General features: G+C 40.6%; 1 protein-coding gene across 2 annotated transcripts in view; it reads left to right on the top strand.

Annotated features, from left to right (window-relative positions):
- Positions 1-23,926, top strand: part of DNAH6 (dynein axonemal heavy chain 6) — a 249,696-nt gene that overhangs the window by 150,830 nt on the left and 74,940 nt on the right. For both annotated transcript variants that reach the window (XM_046660053.1, XM_046660052.1), the window contains 13 exons: positions 1,739-1,891; positions 5,634-5,774; positions 7,191-7,433; positions 9,047-9,214; positions 9,691-9,926; positions 11,079-11,340; positions 12,695-12,818; positions 13,335-13,531; positions 14,485-14,688; positions 15,393-15,518; positions 18,176-18,340; positions 20,640-20,707; positions 21,323-21,503. In XM_046660053.1, coding sequence (XP_046516009.1) covers positions 1,739-1,891; positions 5,634-5,774; positions 7,191-7,433; positions 9,047-9,214; positions 9,691-9,926; positions 11,079-11,340; positions 12,695-12,818; positions 13,335-13,531; positions 14,485-14,688; positions 15,393-15,518; positions 18,176-18,340; positions 20,640-20,707; positions 21,323-21,503 — 2,268 coding nt within the window. The remainder of the gene's footprint in view (positions 1-1,738; positions 1,892-5,633; positions 5,775-7,190; positions 7,434-9,046; positions 9,215-9,690; positions 9,927-11,078; positions 11,341-12,694; positions 12,819-13,334; positions 13,532-14,484; positions 14,689-15,392; positions 15,519-18,175; positions 18,341-20,639; positions 20,708-21,322; positions 21,504-23,926) is intronic.

Genomic DNA, 23,926 nt, shown 5'->3' with positions numbered 1-23,926 from the left:
AATAAGTATGTTTAGAAAATATAAAGAATATAATTTCTAAACTGGAATTAATGACTATATGCTACATTTTAAAGAGAAAGCAAATATTTTCTATTACTGAAAGTTTATAAAAATTCATCAGAGTTTACAAAAATTGATCAAAGAAATTTTCCATAAATTCAAAAAAGCATAAATTGTACTGATAACATCCTTTACCCAAGCTTTAATCAAAGGAGAAATTAATGATGTGGCCCAGGACGTTAAAACATTCATAGAAGGAATTCCTGAGTCAAGAACATCAAAATCAAAATCTCTCTTTAGAGAAGAGGGACGATGAACTCAACATAAACAGATATTTACGGATTGCAACCAAACAGTTCTCAGGGTCAAATCTATGATTTGAGTCAAAAATTGGAAACTGTATATATTAGCTGACTTAAAACTTTAGGAAAATAAAAGTCACAAGGAAGCACCACAACAACGTACAAAAGGAAATAATAAGATAGAAGCAGAAATAAATAAATTAGAACAAAGAGAACTAGTGTTTGTTCTTCAGGAAAATTAACAGACACAAGTATTCCAGGCTAATTCAAGGAAAACAAAAAGTTCCAAATGAAGGAAATAAAATAACACATGTCTTGTCATAGTTAACTATATGGGACTCAAACTTTTATAAAATTAAAAAGTTAACTGAAACAAAAGGATAAATGATAGATTCTTTGAAAAATATTTGCATCAATTATTAGAGACAAAAGGTTTATTTCATAATATGAACATTACTCATTCAAATTTAAAAGTAAACCCCTCTAGGGGCCGGCCCTGTGGCCCAGTGCTTGAGTTCTTGCGCTCCGCTTCTGCCGCCCAGGGTTTCGCTGGTTCAGATCCTGGGGGCGGACATGGCACTGCTCATCAAGCCATGCTGAGGTGGCGTCCCATATGCCACAACTAGAAGGACCCACAAATAAAAAATATGCAACTATGTACCGGCAGGCTTTGGGGAGAAAAAGGAAAAATAAAATCTTAAAAAAAAAAAAGTAAACCCCTATATAAATAGTTATGGTGTTTGAAAAGGTTTTTTACCAGAAACTAACAAATGTGAAATAATATTTGCCCCTGCTAATAATCAAAGAAATGCAAATTAAATTCTCCCAAAGGAAACATTTGCACTCCCCAAATTTAAAAAAATGAATGTTAAAGGCTAATAAAGTCATACTTGAATTGAATGGGAAATTTTTAAATCTTCAAAATCCAGAAAATATTCATGCACTTTAATTGCTAATCTCACTCCTGGGAATTTATCCCCAGGAAATAATCCAACTGGGGAGAAAAGCTACAGGCCTGAATATGCTTATAAGGTAAACAGGACTGTAAACCGTCTACATCTCCGTAAATGGGCACGTCAGCTCATGGTGTGTTATGTTCCCATAATGGTTATAAATATGATGAGTAGTCTACAGAATCATGGATTAAGATTTATGATAAAATGTGAGCTGAAAGAGGCAGAATATAAAATGCTTGCACATATGACAAACCATGTAGATGAAGGCCTTTTAAGAAACAAAACCAGAAGGAAAAATGAAAAATCAATGTACTTGCTATGTTAAACTATTAAGATTCTATCTAATGTTTAAGATTATCTTCTCTTAAAGATAAAATTAACTCAGTGTGAACTCTGATTAAACGTTTGCTTTATAATTTACATGTAATTACTGTAAAACGGTTGAGTGAGTGACAACGATCGCTCTTCTTTCTTCTACAGATTGTAGTGGAAGAGTTTCTGGAAGATATAAATAACATCCTGAACTCAGGTGAGGTGCCTAATTTATTTGAAAAAGATGAACTGGAGCAGGTTTTAGCAGCCACCAGACCAAGAGCAAAAGAAGTAGGAATTTCCGAGGGGAACAGAGATGAGGTAGGACATGCAGAACAGTTGTATGGCTTTGTAAAACAAAAAGTTGTTAGCCTTTTTTTAATAGTCCACAAATCCCCTTAGGAATCCATAGATAGATTTTCTTTTTAATATAATTGGTTTTCTTTGTAATTCTATGTACATATTTTATTTCTTACATTCAAAGCATTAGTTCAGCAGACTTCCAGAAAGGTCTATGGAAAACAGAAAACAGAAACCCTGCTGTCCCATGAACGTCATTGTCTTGTCCAAACTGGACACCTTCTCTTATCCTTCTTTAAACATAAATTTATTTCACACACACACACACCCTACCCAGTGCCCTACCTGGTAGACCAAAAGTCTACCACTTTTCACTCCCTTGCCTATTAGCAAGGCTATGGCACAACTAATACAGAAATGCGTTCTCTCTCTCCCCCTGCCTGCCAGGAACAACATAGCTGCTGTCCACTTATATTTCTCCAACACTGTGCTCGATTCCATTTGTGCTATTTGACCACCCCATCCTTTCCCTTTTCTCTGCACCTTCTTTAACTTTTTAGGCCACTCTTTCTCATGTCTTCCCTTCTGTGTCCTTTCGTGAGAATTTCCTCTACTGCTAGGTCAGGGCTTATAGGTACAGACAGCAGGGTCAACTTCAGCTAAAGTCAGCAGAAATGGGTTTATTGGACGAAGGCAGAATCATTGGGAGGGCCAAAGAAAGGGATTCCAGGCTGAATTCCTCGGAACGAATATGAAATGCACATGGTAGAAATCAATGGTCAAGGAAGCTGCTGCCTCTGCCACAACCATTCCTGTCGAGCCAGGAAACGGCTGAACCAATCAGCGTGCTGTTGCTGCAGCTGCCAGCTCCAAAGCTATTCGTCTCTCACCGTGTCAGGAAGCAGCGGAAACAAGGAGCCACATCCAGAGATAGTGTTTCCAAGTCCCTGCCACTTCTGCCAGGCTCTACACCTGCAAAAATGGTTGCCCTGCACCCTGTCTCTCTCTCCAACCGTTGTCTACTCCAAAGCAAATTGTATGAATACCTCTCGCCACTTTATTGAAGGAGTCTTCTTAAATATGCTAATGAGGAGGACCTACATCACATCCAGAACCCTAGCTGCAATGCAGTCTACAAAATATCTTTTTAATCTTTCCAGATTGCATGAGAAAAAAGAGTCGGAATTGGCGTTGAACAAAACAATTTACACATCTACTACACTAACATTTTTTTATTTGGTGTTGGTAGTCTCCAATGCATTAGCCAACACTTGTTTCCATAATTACTTTACCCTTGCTTTTTTTTCCCGCTTCACCCATTTCTCCCCCCCCCCCCCCCCCCCCCCACTCCTTGTCTCTGGCAACCACCAATCTGTTCTTTGTATCTATGAGCTTGTTTGGGTTTTTTTTTTTTTAGATTTCACACACAGGAGAGATCATGCAATATTTGCCTTTCTCTGTCTGACATTTCACTTAGCATAATGCCCTCAAGTTTCATTTATGTTGTTGCAAATGGCAAGATTTCATTCTTTTTTATGTCTGAGTAATATTCCAATGTGTGTGTGAGTGTGTGTGTGTGTGTGTAAACACCATAATTTCTTTATCTTTTCATCCATCAATGGACACTTAATGTAAGCTGTTTACATATCTTGGCTATTGTAAATAATGCTGCAATGAACACGGGGAGCATATATCTTTTCAAGTTAGTGTTTTCATTTTATTCAGATAAATACCCAGAAGTAGAATTGCTGGGTCATATGGTAGTGCTATTTTTAATTTTTTCAGGAAACTTCATACTATTTACTATAGTGGCTGCACCAATTTACATTCCCACCAACAGTGCACAAGGGTTCCCTTTTCTCCACATCCTCACCAACACTTGTTATTTCTTGTCTTTTTGATAACAGCCATTCTAACACTGTGAGGTGATGATTAATGATGTGGAGCATCTTTTCATGTACCTGTTGGCATCTGTATATCATCTTTGGAAAAATGTCTATTCAGGTTTTCTCCCCATTTTTTAATCAGATTTTTTGTTTTTCTGCTATTGAGTTGTATGAGGTCTCTATATATTCTGGATATTAACCCCTTATCAGATGCATGACTTTCAAACATTTTTCTCCCATTCAGTAGGCTGCCTTTTCATTTTGTTGATGGTTTCTTTTGCTGTGCAGAAGCTTTTTAGTACGATGTAGTCCCAATTACAGGTTTTTGCTTTTGTTGCCTGTGTTTTTGGTGTCAGATTCAAAAAATAATTGCCAAGACCTATGACAAGGAGCTTACCACTGTGTTTTCTTCTAGGAGTTTTATGGTGTCAGGTCTTGTGTTCAAGTCTTTAATCCATTTTGAGTTAATTTTTGTGTATGGTGTAAGATAGTGGTCAAGTTTCATTCTTTTGCATGTGACTGTCCAGTTTTCCCAACACCATTTATTGAAGATACTATCCTCTCCCCATTGTATATTCTTAGCTCCTTTGTTGCAAATTAATTGACCATATATGTGTGGTTTTATTTCTGGGCTCTCTGTTCCATTGATCTATGTGTCTACTTTTATGCCAACCATACTGTTTTAATTACTATAGCTTTGTAATATAGTTTGAAATCAGGGAGTGTGATGCATCTAGCTTTTTTCTTCTTTCTCAAGATTGCTTTGGCTATTTGGGGTTTTTTGGTGCTTCCATACAAACTTTAGGATTATTTATTCCTTTTCTTTGAAAAATGCCATTGGAATCTTGATCCGGATTGCATTGAATCTGTAGATTGTTTTGGACAGTATGGACATTTTAACGATATTGATTCTTCCAAACCATGGGCACAGAATATCTTTCCATTTATTTGTGTATTCTTCAATTTCTTTCATTAATGTCTTACAAATTTTAATATACAGGTCTTTCACCTCCTTGGTTAAATTTATTCCCAGATATTTTATTCTTCTTCTTCTTTTTCTTTTTTTTGGTGAGGAAGATTGGCCCTGAGCTAATATCTGTGACAATCTTCCTCTGTTTTGTATGTGGGACGCTGCCACAGCATGGCTTGAGGAGTGGTGCTAGGTCCATGCCCAGGATCTGAACCTATGAGCCCTGGGCTGCCAAAGCAGAGCACATGAATTTAACCACTACACCACTGGGCTGGCCCTGATATTTTATTCTTTTTGATGCAATTGTAAATGGGATTGTTTTCTTTATTTGTCTTTCTGATAGTTCACTGTTGGTGTATAGAAATGCAATAGATTTTTGTGTATTGATTTTGTATCCTGCAACTTTATTAAATTTATTAGTTCTAACAGTTTTTTGATGGAGTCTTCAAGATTTTCTATATGTGATATATGTCATCTACCAATAGTGACAGTTTTACATCTTCCTTTACAATTTGGATGCCTTTTATTTCTTTTTCTTGCCTAATTGTTCTGGCTAGGACTTCCAATACTATGTTGAATAAAAATGGTGAGAATGGGCATCCTTGTCTTGTTCCTGATCTTAGAGGAAATGCTTTCTGCTTTTCACCATTGAATATGATGTTAGCTGAGGGCTTGTCATATATGGTCATTATTATGTTAAGGTATGTTCCTTCTGTACCCACTTTGTTGAGAGTTTTTGTCATAACTTGATGTTGAATTTTGTCAAATGTTTTCTCTGCTCTATTGAGATGAACATACGATTTTTATCCTTCATTTTGTTAACGTGGTTTATCACATTGACTGATTCGCAGATGTTGAACCATGCTTCACCCTTATTTTAAATTGAAATATACCTTTTTTCTATCAGGTATTTCAATACTTTATCAGCAAAGTCCGTCAGAAGCTGCACATTGTCCTCTGCATGAGCCCTGTTGGGGAGGCCTTTCGATCCCGATGCCGGATGTTTCCATCCCTTGTGAACTGCTGCACCATTGATTGGTTTGTCCAGGTTGGTGACATTCCAGGCTATCTCTTTGAGAAGTTAGACTTGCTTTATTTTTAAAGGGGTAACACATCATCCAAGAATAACTCAAGGGTACTTGCATTAGCTTTAAAGTCTGCTGGGAATTTACTCATATATAAAGGATGATAAAATAATCATGAAACAAAGGCAAAACAGAATTTATAAAGGAAGAGGAGACTATTGAATTTAGCAGTGTAGAAGTTATCAGTGATCTTGACAAGAGCTGTTTCAGTGAAGCGATGGGGGAGAAGGTTCGAGAGAAAAGGGGAGAGGAATCAGAGACAGTGAGTATAGTCAACTCTTTCAAGGAGTTTTGCCCCAAAGGAACACTGAGAGATAGGTAATAACTGGAGAGATATGTGAGGTCAAGAGGGAAGTATTTTTAAGTGGGAAACACAAATGGCATATGTGTGTGTGCTGATGGAAATGGTCCATAAAAGAGAAGTATATGGATAGTGCAGCAGACAGATTAAGCGTTGTTGGACCAATATCATTGAATAGGCAAGAAGAGATGGAATCAAGGCATCACTGAAAGGGCTGACCTGGGCAGGGAGCATGCACAGCTTACCCTAGAGTAACAGGAGGGAAGGCTGAGTATATCAGCATAGATGCAGGTAGATGGGAAGATGTGGGGATGAGAGCTCACTGAATTTCTGTTTTCATTGCTTCTATTTCTTTTTTTAGTGATGTGGGAAGCAAAATCATCAGCTGAGAATGAAGAGGAAAAAGGAAGTGCTAGCAGTCTGAGGAAGTAGAATAGGGTGTGAAATACTCACTTAGGAGAGTACAAAAGTGATGTATTAGAAAATGTAGAGACATTTCTGGGCTGCTGTAAGAACCCACTCAAGCCAGCTGTCATGAGTTTAAAGTGAGGCCAGTCAGCATGGTTGTGCATTTTTCTCCAGCCACGCTCAGCTACACAGTTGCAGGCATGGAGTAACAGAGATTTGCAGTTGACTAGGGTTCAGGTGAGCTCAAAGACACAAGAGAGGAACAAGGAAGCTGACATGAGCAAGACAGTAATTACAATAACGGACCTGAAATCCGAACTGCCTGGTAAACAGAGTGAGGTAAACAGATGCGGTTCTCATCATGTATGTGATTTTATTCATGGAATTATTCTAAAGACACTCAGTCATTTATTCATTCAGTCAACAAATGTTTATTGAACAACTTCTATGTGACAGACACTGTGCTGGGGATAACAAATGCAGACCCACACCCCTCTCTGATGAACACAGCCCTTCAGTCCATTGAACATCATAGACATGAGCAGAAGTTAACTATGTGAAAGAGTAGACAAGGCAAGGAAGAGTTCCAGACAAATCCATTTTTCTTAATTGTTAAATTATACATTATGGAAATGAGCAACAGATTTTCCAAATTATGTCTTCATTACAGTGGCCCAGAGAAGCACTTCTTTCTGTATCAAAGACATTTTTCTCAAATGTGGATGCTGGAAGTGAAGAGCTGAAAGAAAAGCTTTCCCTCATGTGTGTGAATGTTCACTTGAGTGTCTCCAATATGGCAGAACGCTATTACATGGAGCTCCGGAGACGATACTACACAACGCCCACCTCCTACTTGGAACTCATCAATCTCTACCTATCTATGCTGCATGAAAAAAGGAAGCAGTTGGTTTCAGTAAGTTTAATATTATCAATAAAAAACTTGGTTTTTTTTGCTTGAACTCAAAACTTTTGCCAGAATGAGTGGAATATCTATGTGCCATCTTACATACCAGAGCCCTCTCCACCCTGACATGTGCTCTTGACAACCTACAATATGACAAAAAAGTGTCTCCTGTTGTCGGTCCAGAGGCCTTCCTCTTCCTTGATATTTATATTTGTCTTCTATTATTTACATAAGTGTCCTTGACTCAGTAGAATGCTATGGACATTGCAACAGCATCAAAGTTAAGTAGAGAACTAGTCATCTCTGCAGTATTTAATAAGAAGGAAAACTTTCTGTTAAGCAATAGAGATGGGATTTGGTGGTCTAACATGTGTCAATGGTTCCCATTGAGGACAAGGACCCCGGTGTCAGCCAGACTATGTACAACCTATGCTCCACTTCTTTCTTGATGCACAACCTTCAGCACATTTTGTAACTTCTCTAAGTCTTAGTAGAAAATAAGGTTTAAAATATTTATATCTGGGGCCAGCCTGGTGGCGCAGTGGTTGAGTTTGCACACTCCACTTCAGCAACCTGGGTTTCACCAGTTCGCATCCGGGGCACAGACCTATGCATCACTTATCAAGCCATGCTGTAGCAGGCATCCCACATATAAAGTAGAGGAAGATGGGCACAGATGTTAGCTCAGGGCCAATCTTCCTCAGCAAAAAGAGGAGGATTGGCAGCAGATATTAGCTCAGGGCAAATCTTTCTCAAAAGAAAACAAACAAACAAACAAAATATTTCTATCTATCTCTTGGATTGTTGTGGTATTTAAATATGATACTGTTTGTGAAATGCTTGGAACAGATCTGATGCATATGAAGTGCTCAGAAAATACTGGCTGCCATCATCATCCTCCTCCTCATCAAGCTATTAACACGATGACCTAAAACTTTCAATATTTTAAACACAGTAAAGATGGAAGTATTTAGCATTTAGATATTTTTAATCTTTTTCTGAGGATTTTTACCTGGTAAATAAATACATGCTTTGTAAAATAACTTGACAAATATTTTGACTGCCAATTTGAACCAAGCTTTCTGACTCACCTTCAAAACACAGTTACTCCCAGATGCCTCCTCTACCACATACCACCCCATGCCCCTAGTCAAGAGTTTCCCTCCACTGGGAAGTAGGGTTCAGGTCCATCAACCAGAGCTGAGTACCCAGGACACTGTCTCCCTGGGGCTTCTCAGCCCTGCTGACCCATCTTGAGGAAACAAGTTCCCAGAGCCGTGGCCTCCAGGAATTCCTATCTGAACTTGTCCCTCATTCTTTCAACATGCTACCAAGCTACCACAGGGAATAAAAATAATACAACGTGGGCCCTCCGTGAGCCCACAGTCCAATTATGTCCCACTGCTGTGGCCAGGGGGCATGGATCCAAGCCCACCGTGGTCAATCTCATGGCCATTTCCTAGAGTTCTGTTACCTGAAGATTTCTGCACATTCACAATTTTAAGTATTATAAACTGATTTACCAATTCTGTAGATGTAAAATTCTAGTACATGAGTAAGAGATGTCAATAAACTTATAGTGTATAATACTCATTAAAATAGTTATTTTCATTGTCATCTAGGCATGTGACCGGGTGAAGAATGGTCTCACCAAGCTGTTAGAAACCAACGTACTAGTAGATAAAATGAAATTGGATCTTTCAGCTTTGGAACCCGTCCTTTTGACAAAATCACAAGATGTTGAAGCCCTGATGGACAAATTGGCGGTGGATCAAGAAAATGCCGATCAGGTACGCTGCATTACCTGACATTCTGGGTGAGAAGGCTTCCATCATCAACTGATCACTTAGATGTAATGACGTATGATTGGGTTCTATGTCATTCAAACAATTAAGTAATAGATGGATTTATCAATGCTTTTAAGTTGTAAACAGTCTCCCTTCAGTAAGTCAGCCTGGTTTTCTCCCTGAGAATGAGTGAACCCAATGAGTGGGACAGAGAGAGTTGTGAGAAAAGTACCACGCACAAATATAAAGCAGCTACTCTTCTCCTAAGAAGAACTGTTTCTTCTAATGAGTTTGTCTCCATTATTCTATCAACATAGCATGAGATGGACAAAGGATAGCATAAAATGTAATATGGCTAATCCTCTTTCATCATTGTTCTAATCCAAAGGGGCAAATATGACTCATTATTATTGGCTTTGCTTTTAAACATTGAAATTCAAATATTGAGACCACCTAAGCAGTCGTATTTCAATGGTTAGGTCCGTCACGTTGTGCAAGAAGAGGAAGCAATAGCAAAAGTGAAAGCTGAAGAAACCCAAGCAATAGCTGATGATGCTCAAAGAGACCTTGAAGAGGCTCTGCCTGCACTCGATGCTGCTAATAAAGCCCTGGATTCCTTAGATAAAGCAGACATATCTGAAATCAGAGTCTTTACAAAGCCCCCAGATCTGGTCATGACGGTTATGGAAGCAATTTCCATCCTCTTGAATGCCAAGTGAGTAGTTCAGAATCATATATCACCAAAATGCCTGGTGGAATTCCTTTGCTGCTTTTCTCTATTTTCATTTATGTTTTCATTCTCTTCTCTACCCTCTCATTGATCCAGTCAGTCGTTCAACAAATTGATTCAACAAGCATTTTTTTGAACATCTAGTTTGTGCTAGATGATGGAAGATATCAAGTTCTTCCCTACAAGGCACTTACAGTATACTGGGGAGAGAGATATGAAAAATGATAATTTTAAGGCATGCGAGAGTTGCATAATATTAGAAGTTCCGAGAACAGAGTGCCCCTAGGAGGTGTGAGCAGATTTCTCTGGAGATGATGTTCAGGTGAAGAGGGACCATGGGGAGAACTCAGAGACCTTTGATGCTCATGGAAGGGAATGGGGCTGGGCGGGATGGCTGTGACTGCATCATGAAAGCTCTTGTATGCTGTGCTAAGCAGTTCAGGTTTCATCTTGGTGATATGTTGTTTTCAAACTTTCTTTAGTAATACAATCTTTTCTTCAATAAAAAAATTATAAGAAAAGTTTTTATGTAAAACAACTCAGAGCAAGGGTAGAGGGCCCAGAGCACCCCCCTGCCAGGCTTCCCTAAGACCCTTTGGCCAGCACCTCAGTGGGGCCTGGGGGCTCTGCAAAGCACAGATGGAGAGCCCTGGCCCGAGGGGATTGAGAGCCACCGCACATTTTTGACCTAATTGGATTCTCATTTGAGAAAGTCCAACTTGGAAAAGTTCACAAGGGGCAAGGTTGACTGAGAGACATAAAGCCAGTTAGAAGGTAATTGTGGTGTCCTGGCAAGAGATTTTAAGGATTTAAACTAAGGCACAGGGGGTAAAAATGAGAGTGCCTGGGGCATTTTAAAAATAAAACTATTATTTCTATAACAGCTTACATTACTAAAACTTGATGATTTTATAATTCTTTCTCTACCAAAACCAGGTTGTATGGAACATTAGTCATCCAATTACCTGTCTCCCCATGGATTGTGATGCACATAACTGCCAATTAGTGGGATTATGGTATTGAGATGAAAACTACCCGCTTATTGGAATAATTTCTCAGTGTTCTCAGAGGAAGACATTTCTTTTGTTCCTCTATTATTTTATTACAATGCTATTAACTTTCATGTCTGTCTTTCAGGCCTGATTGGCCAACAGCAAAGCAACTTCTTGGTGACTCTAACTTTCTAAGAAGACTTTTAGAATATGATAAGGAAAACATAAAGCCTCAAATCCTGGCAAAGCTTCAAAAGTATATTAATAATCCTGATTTCGTGCCTGAAAAAGTAGAGAAAGTGTCCAAAGCATGTAAATCCATGTGCATGTGGGTGAGAGCAATGGACTTGTACTCTCGGGTAGTCAAAGAAGTCGAACCCAAGAGACAGAAACTCCGGGCTGCACAGGTACATCATCTGCGTTGTGCTGTTTTACAGTGAAGGCCACGATCATTAACATTCAGCCTCCCTTTATAACGCTGCTGTGACCTACGCAACGTACATCATAATAGTGCTCTTGAAAATTAGCTTTTGTTTTAAAAAACAGCTGGCAAAGGTTATTTTTTCAGAAACGACCTCTAAAATCAGCCCTCTTCCAACATAAAAGGAAAATGAATCCTTAATATATTTATACCATCAGGCCTATGGGTTATTTTGTTTTGTTTTGTTTTGTTTTTGAGGAAGATTAGCCCTGAGCTAAACATCTGCCACCAATCCTCCTCTTTTTGCTGAGGAAGGCTGGCCCTGAGCTCACATCTGTGCCCATCTTCCTCTGCTTTATATGTGGGATGCCTGCCATAGCATGGTTGCCAAGCGGTGCCACGTCCACACTGACGAATCCTGGGCCACCGAAGCAGAACGTGCGCACTTAACCACTGTGGCACCGGCTGGCCCCCAGGCCTATGGTATTTTTGAGGCGCCTTTTACCTCTAGCATCTGATGCTCTTATATGTCTGTTTGTTAAATACTCCCACACTTGATGGTATCATCCAACGTTCTAAAACCAGCTTAACCCACAATCAGATCTGATGTCCCAAGCAGAACAAAGAATGATCAGTTAGTGAAGCAGGTTACCAAAAGAGCCATGGCTATAGAGCAGGGGTCGGCGGACCTTTTCTGTAAAGATCCAGAGAGTAAATATTTTAAGCTTTGCCGGCTATGTGGTCTCTGTTGCAATTACTCAACTCTGCCGTTACTGCACAAAAACAGCCATCACCAATACATCCATGAATAAACATGGCTGTGTTCCCATATAACTTTATTTATGGACACTGGAATTCCAATTTCATATCTTATGTGTCATGAAATATTATTCTTCTGGTTTTTCCCCAACCATTTAAAAATGTAAAACTATTCTTAACTCAATAGCTGTACAGAAGTAGGCAGCAGGCTGGATATGGACTCTAGAGAACTAGTTAGGAAATATTAGTTTTTACTATTGCGTGAATATTTAATTTGTTTCATCATCTAAAGTTAATAATCTATTGTAAACCAATTCATCCCAAATGCTTGCCACATCTGTTTCTCTCTTCCTTCTGTGATTTATTTTGCTGGACTTTGTTTTTGTTTTGTTTTGTTCTGTTTGCTTCTGCTCTTATATTTTTACTCTAGTTTATATTTGCTTTAACTTTGTATATTATATCAAAATCTTTTAGGACATGAAAAGAGAACATAAATGCTTTTTTTCTAGAAAATCTATTATAAATGGAAAAATTTAACCTTTTGTGGGCCTATTCTTAAATATTTACTTGATTTTTATTAGGCTGAACTTGATATTACTATGGCTACTCTGAAAGAAAAGCAAGCATTACTAAAAAACGTGGAAGGTCAAATACAGGCCTTACAAGATGAATATGACAAAGGTGTGAATGAGAAAGAAAGTCTGGGTAAGTAACTCATAAGATTTATGTTGGTCGTGAAATGCCTTATTTTCAAAAGTAGAAGGAGTTTTCAGGCAGCCAGATCTCAGCTGCTGTCCAATGTGTAGGGCATATTTCCATTAGATGATTGCATTAGCCTTCTGGTATAAAATTAGAAGAACTGCATATTGTATACATTCAACTTCTATACCTGAATAAGGCTTGTTGGAGCACGTTGCATTATAACACAAAATAGCATATGAATTTGATCCAGAAAATAAATACTACAGGGGCATGGAAAGAAGACCATCTTCAGCAAGAGTAATGGAGTATCAAAAAGGAGCTTTTTGCATGGAAGAGGCAAACTTGGACTTGGTTCTGAAATAGGAAATAATGCTGACCTGCCGTGAGCTATCATAGAGATGTATTGACATCATTAGCTAAGTAATGCTAATTCCACTATAAACTGAAGTAGGTGAATAAACTTCTTATATTTTAGGCAATTATGGAATAACATAACCTGATTTTCTTAAAATTGTCCAGCCAAGACTATGGCCCTAACGAAAGCACGTCTGGTGCGTGCTGGAAAGCTGACAGCTGCGCTAGGAGATGAGCAAGTTCGATGGGAAGAAAGCATCCAGAAATCCCATGAGGAAATAGGAAATATCGTTGGGAATGTGTTCATAGCAGCAGCTTGTGTCGCCTATTATGGGGCCTTCACAGCCCAGTACAGGCAGTCGGTGAGTAAATTGCTTTCTATAAGGACTGGTGAGAAGCAGCTGAAACTGTGGTGGGAGGACAGGGGAATGGCATTCTTCTGAGTATAGAGGGAGAGGTTCTCCATGATGGAAACTTACTTAAACATTCCACAGCCCGCCACCTCCCCCGTCAGCCAGCGACGGTCTACCCTAGGCTTCCCTTACCACATTCCTCCCTTTCCTTTGCTGCCTTAGAAAGTTATTCACCACTTTCCTACACAGCACAAGAACCTGGGGGAAGAAAAAGGGACAGGGAGTCCCCCACCCTTATGATCAGAAATGGCATCTAAAGTCAGCCAAGACAAAGTGTTCTGAATTGGTGAGACTGCTACAAAGGGCTGGGCAATGAGAAGGTGCAGGAAACTAAATTATTTGGAGAGATTTTTCAAGCCATTTTTATGAAATGCCTTCCTAAAAGTGTTTCGCCCTTGTCCTTGAGTTATAAACCCTAGTTAGTATAGGACTCATATAGACTCTACAGGAGCTCAGGGGTCATGATGTGCCAGAGTTGCTCTTGCGGGACAGACAGTTCTGTGTTATGCATGACTGTACCACTCATTGAAGGAGTAAGATGCTATCATCCCTCTGCCCCGCCTACTAATTGCTAGTAGGACCCACAGTCATTGTGATAACCTGAAACTTCTCCATGTGCTTCCAGACTCTCCCAGGAGGGGTAATATACCCCTGGTTGAAGACTACTGTGACAGCCCTTGTCATTTACACATGAGAAAACTGAGGTCCAGACAGGGGCTCTAACATGTCCAAAGCCACAGCTAGTTAATAGTATAGTTTCAGTCCGCTTCCTGTGTCTCGTGTTCTGATGCCAGAATGCCTATGAAGACCGGTAGGACTTGTTCCTAACCCAACATTTTGCGTGTATCCTCATTTACTGAGTGCTTCTGAGCCTAGAAAAGTAAGCTTTCCTCCTTCTACAGCTTATAGAGTGTTGGATCCAGGACTGTCAGTCTCTGGAGATCCCAATCGATCCTGCCTTCAGTCTCATTAACATTCTTGGCGATCCCTACGAAATACGGCAGTGGAACACTGATGGCCTGCCCCGTGACATGATATCAACGGAAAATGGCATTTTGGTTACTCAAGGGAGACGGTGGCCTTTGATGATTGATCCCCAAGATCAGGTGTGTAACTAATGCTTCAGTTAAAGAGCAGCCTATTAACTCTGCCTAATATTGTGCTATTATAAATTGTCAAAGTGGACTTTCACATCTTGTAAGACCCTAGGGATGTCGACCTAGAAGGGAGTTTAGAAGTCTTCTAGACCGGGTCCCTCATTTGGTGGAGGTGGAAAGTAGAAAGGGAAGAGTCCAGGTGCTCTGCATACTTGATTTGGATTGGTTTGGTTTAGGGGTTGACCATTCGTTCCCTGTTTTCTGTGGGAGCAGAAATTCATTCCTGTACAGTCCTTGTTCCTAAAAGGTCTGAGGAGTCAGCATGAAGTCACAGTATGACGAATTTGAGGGCAAGCCTGCCTGGAATTTACAGAATCCCGTCTTACACCTCCTAAGTCCATGGATCAGACTGTGCTAAATGGGGTTTAGAAAAGGCAGCCATTGTGAAAGCAAAGCAGACAAGCTTGAAGACCTGAAACACGGGCTTTTTCCCTAGATGGGTCTTTTCTTCATTTGTTCCAAATTTGAATAAAGGAAGAATTCCAAACTTTGGGTTTAAAAAGTGGTTTTATTTGCTGCGAGTGGTATTTTTATTTTATCTTTCAAAACTGTTTCTAAATTGAACAAAATTTCTAAACCTCACTCTAAAAACTTTCACTTTCTGGCCATTTCTAAAACTCTAAAGCAGATGTGCTCTGTGCTTTCTTATACAGGCAAACCGCTGGATAAGGAACAAGGAAAGCAAAAGTGGGTTAAAGATCATTAAGCTTACAGATAGTAATTTCTTACGCACACTTGAAAATTCAATCCGACTTGGTTTACCTGTCTTACTGGAAGAGGTATGCATTTCACTTTTCTTTTCTCGTGTTAGTTCCCAACTTTAAGATCATCTCCGGAATCCTATACAGGCCATATCTGTATCATGCTAAAGACACCAGTCAGCTCCATTTTCAAATTGGTCAAACCAATTGCTTTGTTCCTTGAACAATACACTCTGATATGGGGAGCAATCTGTTGATTGCACGAACTTTCCTGTTTCCAGACATTGTTTTGGTGTTGAGTGGGATGGGCTCTGTTTTCTGACACTGCTGATGCTCAGGCCTCATCATGGCTCTTGATGGTTAGCAGTAGTGCCATCAGGGACTGTCTACACACGCTAACGATGCGAAACCAGTAAAACACTCCAGTGGGTATAAATATTATTTGCTACTTAAACATAAGGTCAGAATTAGATTAAGTGATGTGATAAAAATGAACTTTTGGGTGTTTTTTTTTTTAAATGTGTTGGTTGAGTCTAAGTGCTCCATTTCTTCAGAATCACTCCAAGAGTGGATGTTTTTGAAGTTATTCATTCATTCAACACACATTCATTGAGAATCAAGGGCAAACAATACAGATGTGGTTCTTGTCCTCGATAACTTACAATCTAGTTGGGGACAGAGACAGTAAAGGGAGAAAGGAGAGAGGAAATGAGAGGGAAGGGAAGAAGAGAACTTGTGGCAAAGGCTTTGAAGGAACAAGCCCAGTGGCAGCATAGCCAATAGCAGGGTTGAGGGACTAATGTAGATGCATTGCAACATTTGAGCTGTGACCTATAAGATGAGCTCAGCCACGTGAAGAGCTCAGAGAGAAGGGCTTCCCAGGCAAAGGGAATAAGATGTGCAAAGGCCTTGGGCACAAAAGAGATTGGTGAATAATTGTGGTTCTTTCCCTAACTTACCATTCTATTTGTGTAAGAGAACAGTGAGTAAGCAAAAGCCTGGGCTGTAAGCTGAGTCTCAGTGTAACCATGCCTAGAAGAATCTCTGCTTCAGCAGAGTGGCAAGAAGCCCAAAAAGAGCATTGTCATGGGGCAGCTGAGCTGCAGCACTGGCATGGTGTCTGGAATAGTAAGTAATATTAGCACTAGCTACCATTTATTGAGTGCTCACTACATGCCAGACTGTTCTTGGATTTTACATATGTTAACTCTTTAATCCTCACTGCAACCCTACAAGGTAGTTACTACTATTATCCCACTTTACCAATGAGAACACTGAGGCACAGAAAGGTTAAATAAACAGTCTGAGCAGCTTTGACTGTCTAGAAAGTCCACAGCAAGTTACCACACTCCCAAGTCGAGCTACAAAGAGCACAAGAAGCCTCCATGTGTGGCTTCTGGCCTTGACCAACACAGGTAAGGTTCTGTAATGGGCCCTGGGCCCTCATTCAAACTCTGAAGTTACAGGAGAGGGTGAGGTCTCCCAAAATCTTTGGCACAGTCATGTTAGCCTGGAACTAGATTCTTAAACCCCTGATTACTTCACGGCGTGGGATGTTCTGAGAGAATTTCTTCTCTCGTGGCAGGGGACAAAAGGCTTTCCATGATAGTCTGCCCCTGGACAGCAGAGCCTTTTAACTGAAGCTGAGTGCTCTTCAGATGGGGGTGGACCCCTGGTCAGGGCCCCAGCCAGGAACAGGGCATTCTGACTGGCCTTCCTGCTTTCTGTGACTTGCCGTCATTAGAGTTAGAGACGTAGCCGCTTTCTACATTTGTAGGGTGATATTTTCACACTTTGTCTCCAGCCATTCATAGGTGTGAAATTGAGTGAGTTGATCTCTATCAGCATTTTTTAATGAAATAGAATAGAATTTTAAAAACACAAAATTGTATCATGGGTAGTAAGGGAAATTTTATCTCAAACTTTCATTTTATTTACAAGGTCAGTTACCATGTCATAATGTGAAATAGATTTGTTAACTATGGATTACAATCAAATTTTGACAGCTCCTGGGCTTTGGGCCTCCATCCCATACCTACTGACATAAAGATGTTTGTCATGGGGTCTGTTGGCAATGTCTGCATGCAGAAATTCTTACCAACAATCAGATTTGCTTTGAGGGGGAAAAAAAAAACTGTCATGTAGAATAGAGTTCCACAAACTTTTTCTGTAAAGAGCCAGATATTTGAGTTTTTTCAGCCCTCATACAGTCCCTGTACAATATTCTCTGAACAAATGTCCTCTGAATAAATATTCTTCTTTGTTTTGGTTTTGGAGTTTTGTTTGTTTGCTTTTACAACCCTTTAAAAAGGTAAAAAGCATTCTTAGCTCAAGGGCCATAAAAAAAAGGCCACACAGGGCCAGAATTGGCCCGCAGGCTATAAATTGCCAAGTCCTGACTTAGAACAGCCATGAAAGTGAGCAGATCTTCATGTGTCTGGGCCTGTTGAGGGCCCACCCTCCAGTGACTCTCCTTTCCTAGCTTCTTTCTCATGGGGATGAAGAGTGCACAAGATTAGTCTAAATAGATGTATTGCCTTCACATGTTCTTATTTCCTTAGACTATTGATAAGATAATCACTGGAAAATGTACACTGTTACAGGTAGTGAGAGGACATTAGGAAGTATCTAGAAGACCACGAAAAATTGCTCGTGCAAAATAAATTTTGAGAAGTTGATGCCATCTATCTTAACGGCTTGTTTTTCGTATTTTTTGTTTTGTTTTAATTTTTAAGCTTAGGGAAACCCTGGACCCAGCTCTGGAACCCATTCTTTTGAAACAGACTTTCATAAGTGGTGGACGACTGCTCATTCGCCTTGGAGACTCAGACATTGATTATGATAAAAACTTTAGGTTCTATATGACAACCAAACTGCCAAATCCCCACTACCTGCCTGAGGTATGAGCTGCTGGTCTGGAATTCCCAGCCTGAGTGGATTATTATAGGGTGATGTGTCTGTGAAGTTTGTGGGTTCCCACTGGAAGGGAACAACTCTCCCCCAGCTCTCTCTTGCCCCTTCGCAACTCCCTTCCTCCACCATCCCCCGCTCTCGCTTCTCTTCTGAGTCCTGACTCTGATTGCAGTAGCCTTTCTGCTCACCATCTAATTGGAACTCAAACCCCTCCCCACTCAGTCCCCAGGCCACTGCCCTGTCTCACTACCCTGTGCACCTCATCAGCACTCTCATCATCTCCTTCCTGGTCCACAGCTGCTCCTCACAACACAGGGCACCACTGCCTTCTAATCATTCTCCCTCCGTCAGCACAAGACCATTTGTGCCCCTCTTATTGTGGCTGATAAATGAATCAGAGCTTAACTGAGAGTCTATGGGGGGGGGAGAAGAAGGGGGAACCTGACGGTGTTTGTGCAAGTGCCCACAGCATACAGCCCCAAATAAAGAGGTTACCTGCGTGGAAACTCTGGTGACTGGCAACATTAGAGACTCATGATTCAAACATCCAATGTGTTCTGGGGGATGGGCATCTTGGCCCTTCCTCACGCTCTCAGACTATGCGTGAGAACTCTGTGAAACTATGTGAACCCCACTTTCATACTCATGTCCTTGAGCCACAACAGGATCCAGAAGAACCCCTACTCTTGTGCTGCAGAGCCCAAGGCAGCTGCAACAAAAATAACGACAGCTGGGAGTCCTTTCTCCCTTCCTGCATACGGGGGCTCCAAGAGGCAGCTCTACCCTGCAGCCCCTCAGGGCTGCCACAGCTCCAGACACAGCTGCTCACTCTGCAGGGTCTTCCAGGCCCAGCAGGCCTCCTCTTCTCTAATAGGGACCTCACAAATAGGGAAGGGACTTCACAAGTCAGAACTTCACTCCTCCACCCCCCACAAAAAAATCCTTGAATATACCATTCCAAATAGTGTCACGTTCATTCTAGTTTCTGAATTTCTCATAGCTGCCTGTCTTCTCTAGACGCGTTCCTGTTGGATGAAATTGACACACTTCTTGAATAAGACTGACAGCCTAGGTCAGAGTTTTCCTTGTCAGCCTCCAGAGGTTTAATTACACAGCCACTGCTGGAGCTCATGTCCCAAGTTCCACTATAGAGTTTAGAAAAATGACCAATGTGCCGACTTACGATCTTCGATTTCTCACTCATTTAACTTTTAGCGGGGAGCAGCACACACCCTACCCAACCTGAGCTCTGTGACTGTGGCTACATTATTCCATTTCCTGGATCCTCAAGTCAATCAACCACAAGGTGGACATAAAGCCCACTTCAAAGATTTATTGTGAAAATCAAATAAGAATAACATATGTAAAATACATGACATTCAAATACTCTTATTATATTTATTTTTTTTGCTGTAGAAGTGCATATCAATAATGTCATAATATTATGCTATAGCAACAATTTTTCATAAAAGTGCTATCATGAGAAAAATATGTTTCTCATATTTTTCACTACTTATTTATCAGTATTATCAATAATAGCTCTTTTTAACAAGGACAAACTATGTACAAGTCACTGTAACTAAGTGATTTTATTACCTCATTTAGTCCTCACAAATACCCCATGAGTTGCTACTATTATTATCTCAATTTTTTTTTCTTTTAAAGATTTTATTTTTTTCCTTTTTCTCCCCAAAGCCCCCTGGTACATAGTTGTATATCTTCGTTGTGGGTCCTTCTACTTGTGGCATGTGGGACGCTGCCTCAGCATGGTTTGATGAGCAGTGCCATGTCCGCGCCCAGGATTCGAACCAACAAAACACTGGGCCGCCTGCAACGGAGTGTGCGAACTTTACCACTCGGCCACGGGGCCAGCCCCTTATTACCTCAATTTTTAAATACCAAGAACTGAAGCACAGAGTGGGTGAATGTCTTGTTCAACATCCTACATGCTCTATAGGGTGCAGCTGGAATTTGAACCCAAGCTGTTGACACTATAACCCTGTTTCTAACCCTTCAGAGGCTTATCTTTCCCTAGAACACCAGGTAGGATTCTAAAACTGTGGCATTTGAGGAAAAAGAGTGTCACTCATATTGGCAGGAAAAATCATGCTAAGATTCTGTAAGACACAGTGTACTTGGTGTGTGTTTGGATGGGGACTGTGTTCACAGTTAGAGCTGGGATACCTCCAGCAAGGTAATAATGAGCCGTGTTCTAATAAAGAAAGCACTTCTTATTTTATTAATCTGAGCTTGAGCATCTTTCTGTACTCTATGCTTCTCCTCTAGGTGTGCATTAAAGTTACCATCATCAATTTCACTGTAACCAAATCAGGCCTAGAGGATCAGTTGTTAAGGTAAAAAAAGTATGTGGGGGGGGGGGTGGAGGCAAAGGTTTCCTATTATTTTGTTTGGAAATTTTGACAAAGAAAAAGATCAGCTCCTGCAAACAGAGAGCTGGGAGCAAATTTTGAAAGGACAAGTGAGAGGGGACGTAAGTTCACATGTTAGACAGGGGTGGAGCTGGAGGTGAGGCCCCTTTTTTAGGTGCAATCAAGAATTGTTTCATGGAGGTGGTGGGATTTCAGAATCTCTCATGTCAGTAGGAAAAGAATGCTCCAGACACCATTTTCAGCTTGGCATAAGCAACCATTAGAGGCAGAAATTGAATTAGAGAACAAGCATTGAGCAGGTTTTCCTAAGAGAAGATGAGTAGAAGCTATGGGAACCATGGTAGGATGCAGGTCTCTGAAGAACAAGATGAAGAATCAGAACCAATATGTCTTTCAATGAATAGCCACTGTGTAAACCCAGCAGAAGAGGGGCCCTGTGCATGAGGATCTGGCTAGTGGCATTAGTACTCAGCTAAGGAGTGTTCCGAATAAGGACAATTAGAAATGGGGCAAGAAAAATAGAAGTAACTTCAGGGCACTGACAAAGACATAATTTGGGTATTCAAACTTTGGTTCTAGTGATGTGGTACGACTTGAGAAACCCGAGTTAGAAGAGCAAAGAAACAAGCTCATTGTGAGGATCAACACTGATAAAAACCAGCTGAAAGCCATCGAAGAGAAAATCCTGAGAATGCTCTTTACATCAGAAGGAAATATTCTGGACAATGAAGAACTTATTGACACACTCCAGGATTCAAAGGCAAGTAAAATATTTTTAATATTTATAAAAAGTGTGTTACTTCAAAAATTACAACTACAGCCTTGGAGGTCCTGCAAAGTCTTTTAAAGCAAGAGTGGCGGCCACATCTGGGCCACCAGGGGCATACACAAGAGTGTGCCTGGCTAGCAGGGCCCCTTGCCAACCAAAGGAAGAGTGATAAACTGTAGACAACTGCTCCTCTTGTCTTGTCTGAGTTTTTTAAATGAAGCATGTAATGTAAAGACCCAGGACAAGATATAATTGAAAGGAACAATGATATACTCATATCAATGTCACCCCCTCTGGGAAGATTCCCTGGTATTCCCAGCTAGAATTAATCTCTTCTTGGAACACCTGTAGCACCTTATCTACCCTCTAATACAGCACTTGTCACTGTTTACCTTATGTCATAGTTATCCAATTACATGTCTTATCTCTTCTATTAGGTTGTTAAGTTCTATGCAACAGGAATCTGTCTTATAAATTAAGTGAGTCCTTGACTTTCCCCTTTGCTGGCTTAGGAATCCATTTTCCTGGGTCTGCTAAGTCATTACCTCTCTTCTGTCTGCTTTCCAGCTCTCGAAATTTTACTGATATTTCCTCTTCCATTCGTCCCATCTTTGTGGGTTTACACTACTTTTAAAAATCCCTTTACTATAATTTTACCATGGTTTCAGTAGAGAGTAGAGACAGACACATGTTCTGACTGCCATCTTTATCTGTAAGCTGGTTTCCGTTTGCAAGGCATTGTCTTGGAGACATCCTTTCTATAGGGTAGAGATAGGACTGATTCTCTTGGGCTTCATTTCCTGCCACTTCCTGCCTATAGTTTATACTCCTCTACCTTCCCAGAACCCTCATTTAAAAATATGTATCATATTCCCTAACCACTGCTAAAGCCATGAGTCTCTAGGTCATAATGTCTGTAAGTAGTCATTAGACTCAACCTCGGTTGAGTCTAATATTCTCTAGCCAAAAGAAGAAAATGGTCTGCTTTGCTTTCTCTTTAGCCCTGGATTCTTCGTTACCAGGGCCTTGTGTTCCCCAAGGAATAAAGGATTGTTTGCAAGTAGGTTTCCATGATCCAACTGCTCCCATATCCACTTCCTTTTTTCTGCTCATATGTAAAAGCTTTACTTGAAGTCAGTATTGAGATCCCACTCAATCAGATCAGTAAGTTCAGTAAGTTCCCCACTCACCTCTACCCTTTCTTGCCCCCTCAGGCTCCTAAGGCATCAATACAGGGAGAGTCTGAGCCTTTGATTCCTGGACACAGCTTCCGCACTGAGTCCCTCCCTTCCCTTTCCTGGTGAGCTGGGGTGGACAGTCCAGACTCAGCCACTAGCCACTCTGCCTATTGAGCCCTTGAAATGTGGATAGTCTGAATTAAAGTGTGTTGTTAGTGTAAAATACACACCCAGATTTCACAGACTTAATCCAAAAAAAAGTAAAAACATCTCAATAATTTTTATATCAATTATTTATTGATATATATCAGCATATATTGGGTTAAATAAAATACTTTGTTAAAATTAATTTCACTTGTTTATTTTTAATAAACTTAGAAAAGTTAGAATTATATATATGTCTCACATTATGTGTCTATTGGGCAGCATGGGTCTAGACAGAAACCTGATGGTCTCTTCAGCTCTCCCTTCAATAGGGCAAATATTGAACAGCAGTTCTCATAGTGATTTTTCATCGTCTCTGCCCTAGACCCTTTGACTTTCTAGAGAAAAAGGATCTCCCAAACTATGACTATCCACAGCTGAAAAAAAAGTAGGGGCACATGGAAGGACAGGGACAGACAGCAATCTAGAGAGACTGAGAAGGGAGTCCTGGAAAGCCCATAGGCCAAAAGGCTCCCCAGAGCCACAAACCCAAAATACAGAAAACCAGAAGAATAGCAAGAGACCTTGAAAATGTCTCCAACTTCTTAGGTTTATAACCCTTCACAAACAACAGCTTCTATCCACAGGTTTCCTTATGTCTACACCTGGGAATGCGAGGGAAAGAAAGAGGAGACTATTAGTCTTCCTTGTTATTCCAGAGTGGGATGTGGTACCACTTCCTCCCAGCCTCTCTCTAGCCCCCTCTTTTGGGCAGTATCATCAGTGTCCCTTCTCCCTTCATAGCCTCCTTCCTTCCTTATGCGTACCCTGGGTCATTTTAGGACTGCTCACAAGGCAGTCAGGGAGCAACTGGGAGAGCTGTGTTAGTGTTTGCATTTCAGAAGTAAATCTGATTCCAGTCTCAGATAAGTACTGCTCCAGTCTTTTCGGGCCTACTTGTACTGCCTGTTGCCATTTGCCCATTCCCCCTCTGGAAGGAAAGGAGGTCAGCTCAGTCAGAAGGTCAGTGAATCCTGAGACTCAGTCATTCTATCTGGGGACCCCCTCATGAGAATCACTAATCCATCACAT

Source organism: Equus quagga, chromosome 5, assembly GCF_021613505.1.
Source record: "Equus quagga isolate Etosha38 chromosome 5, UCLA_HA_Equagga_1.0, whole genome shotgun sequence".
Classification (NCBI taxonomy): Eukaryota; Metazoa; Chordata; class Mammalia; order Perissodactyla; family Equidae; genus Equus; species Equus quagga.
This window is presented reverse-complemented; position numbering and strand designations above follow the sequence as displayed.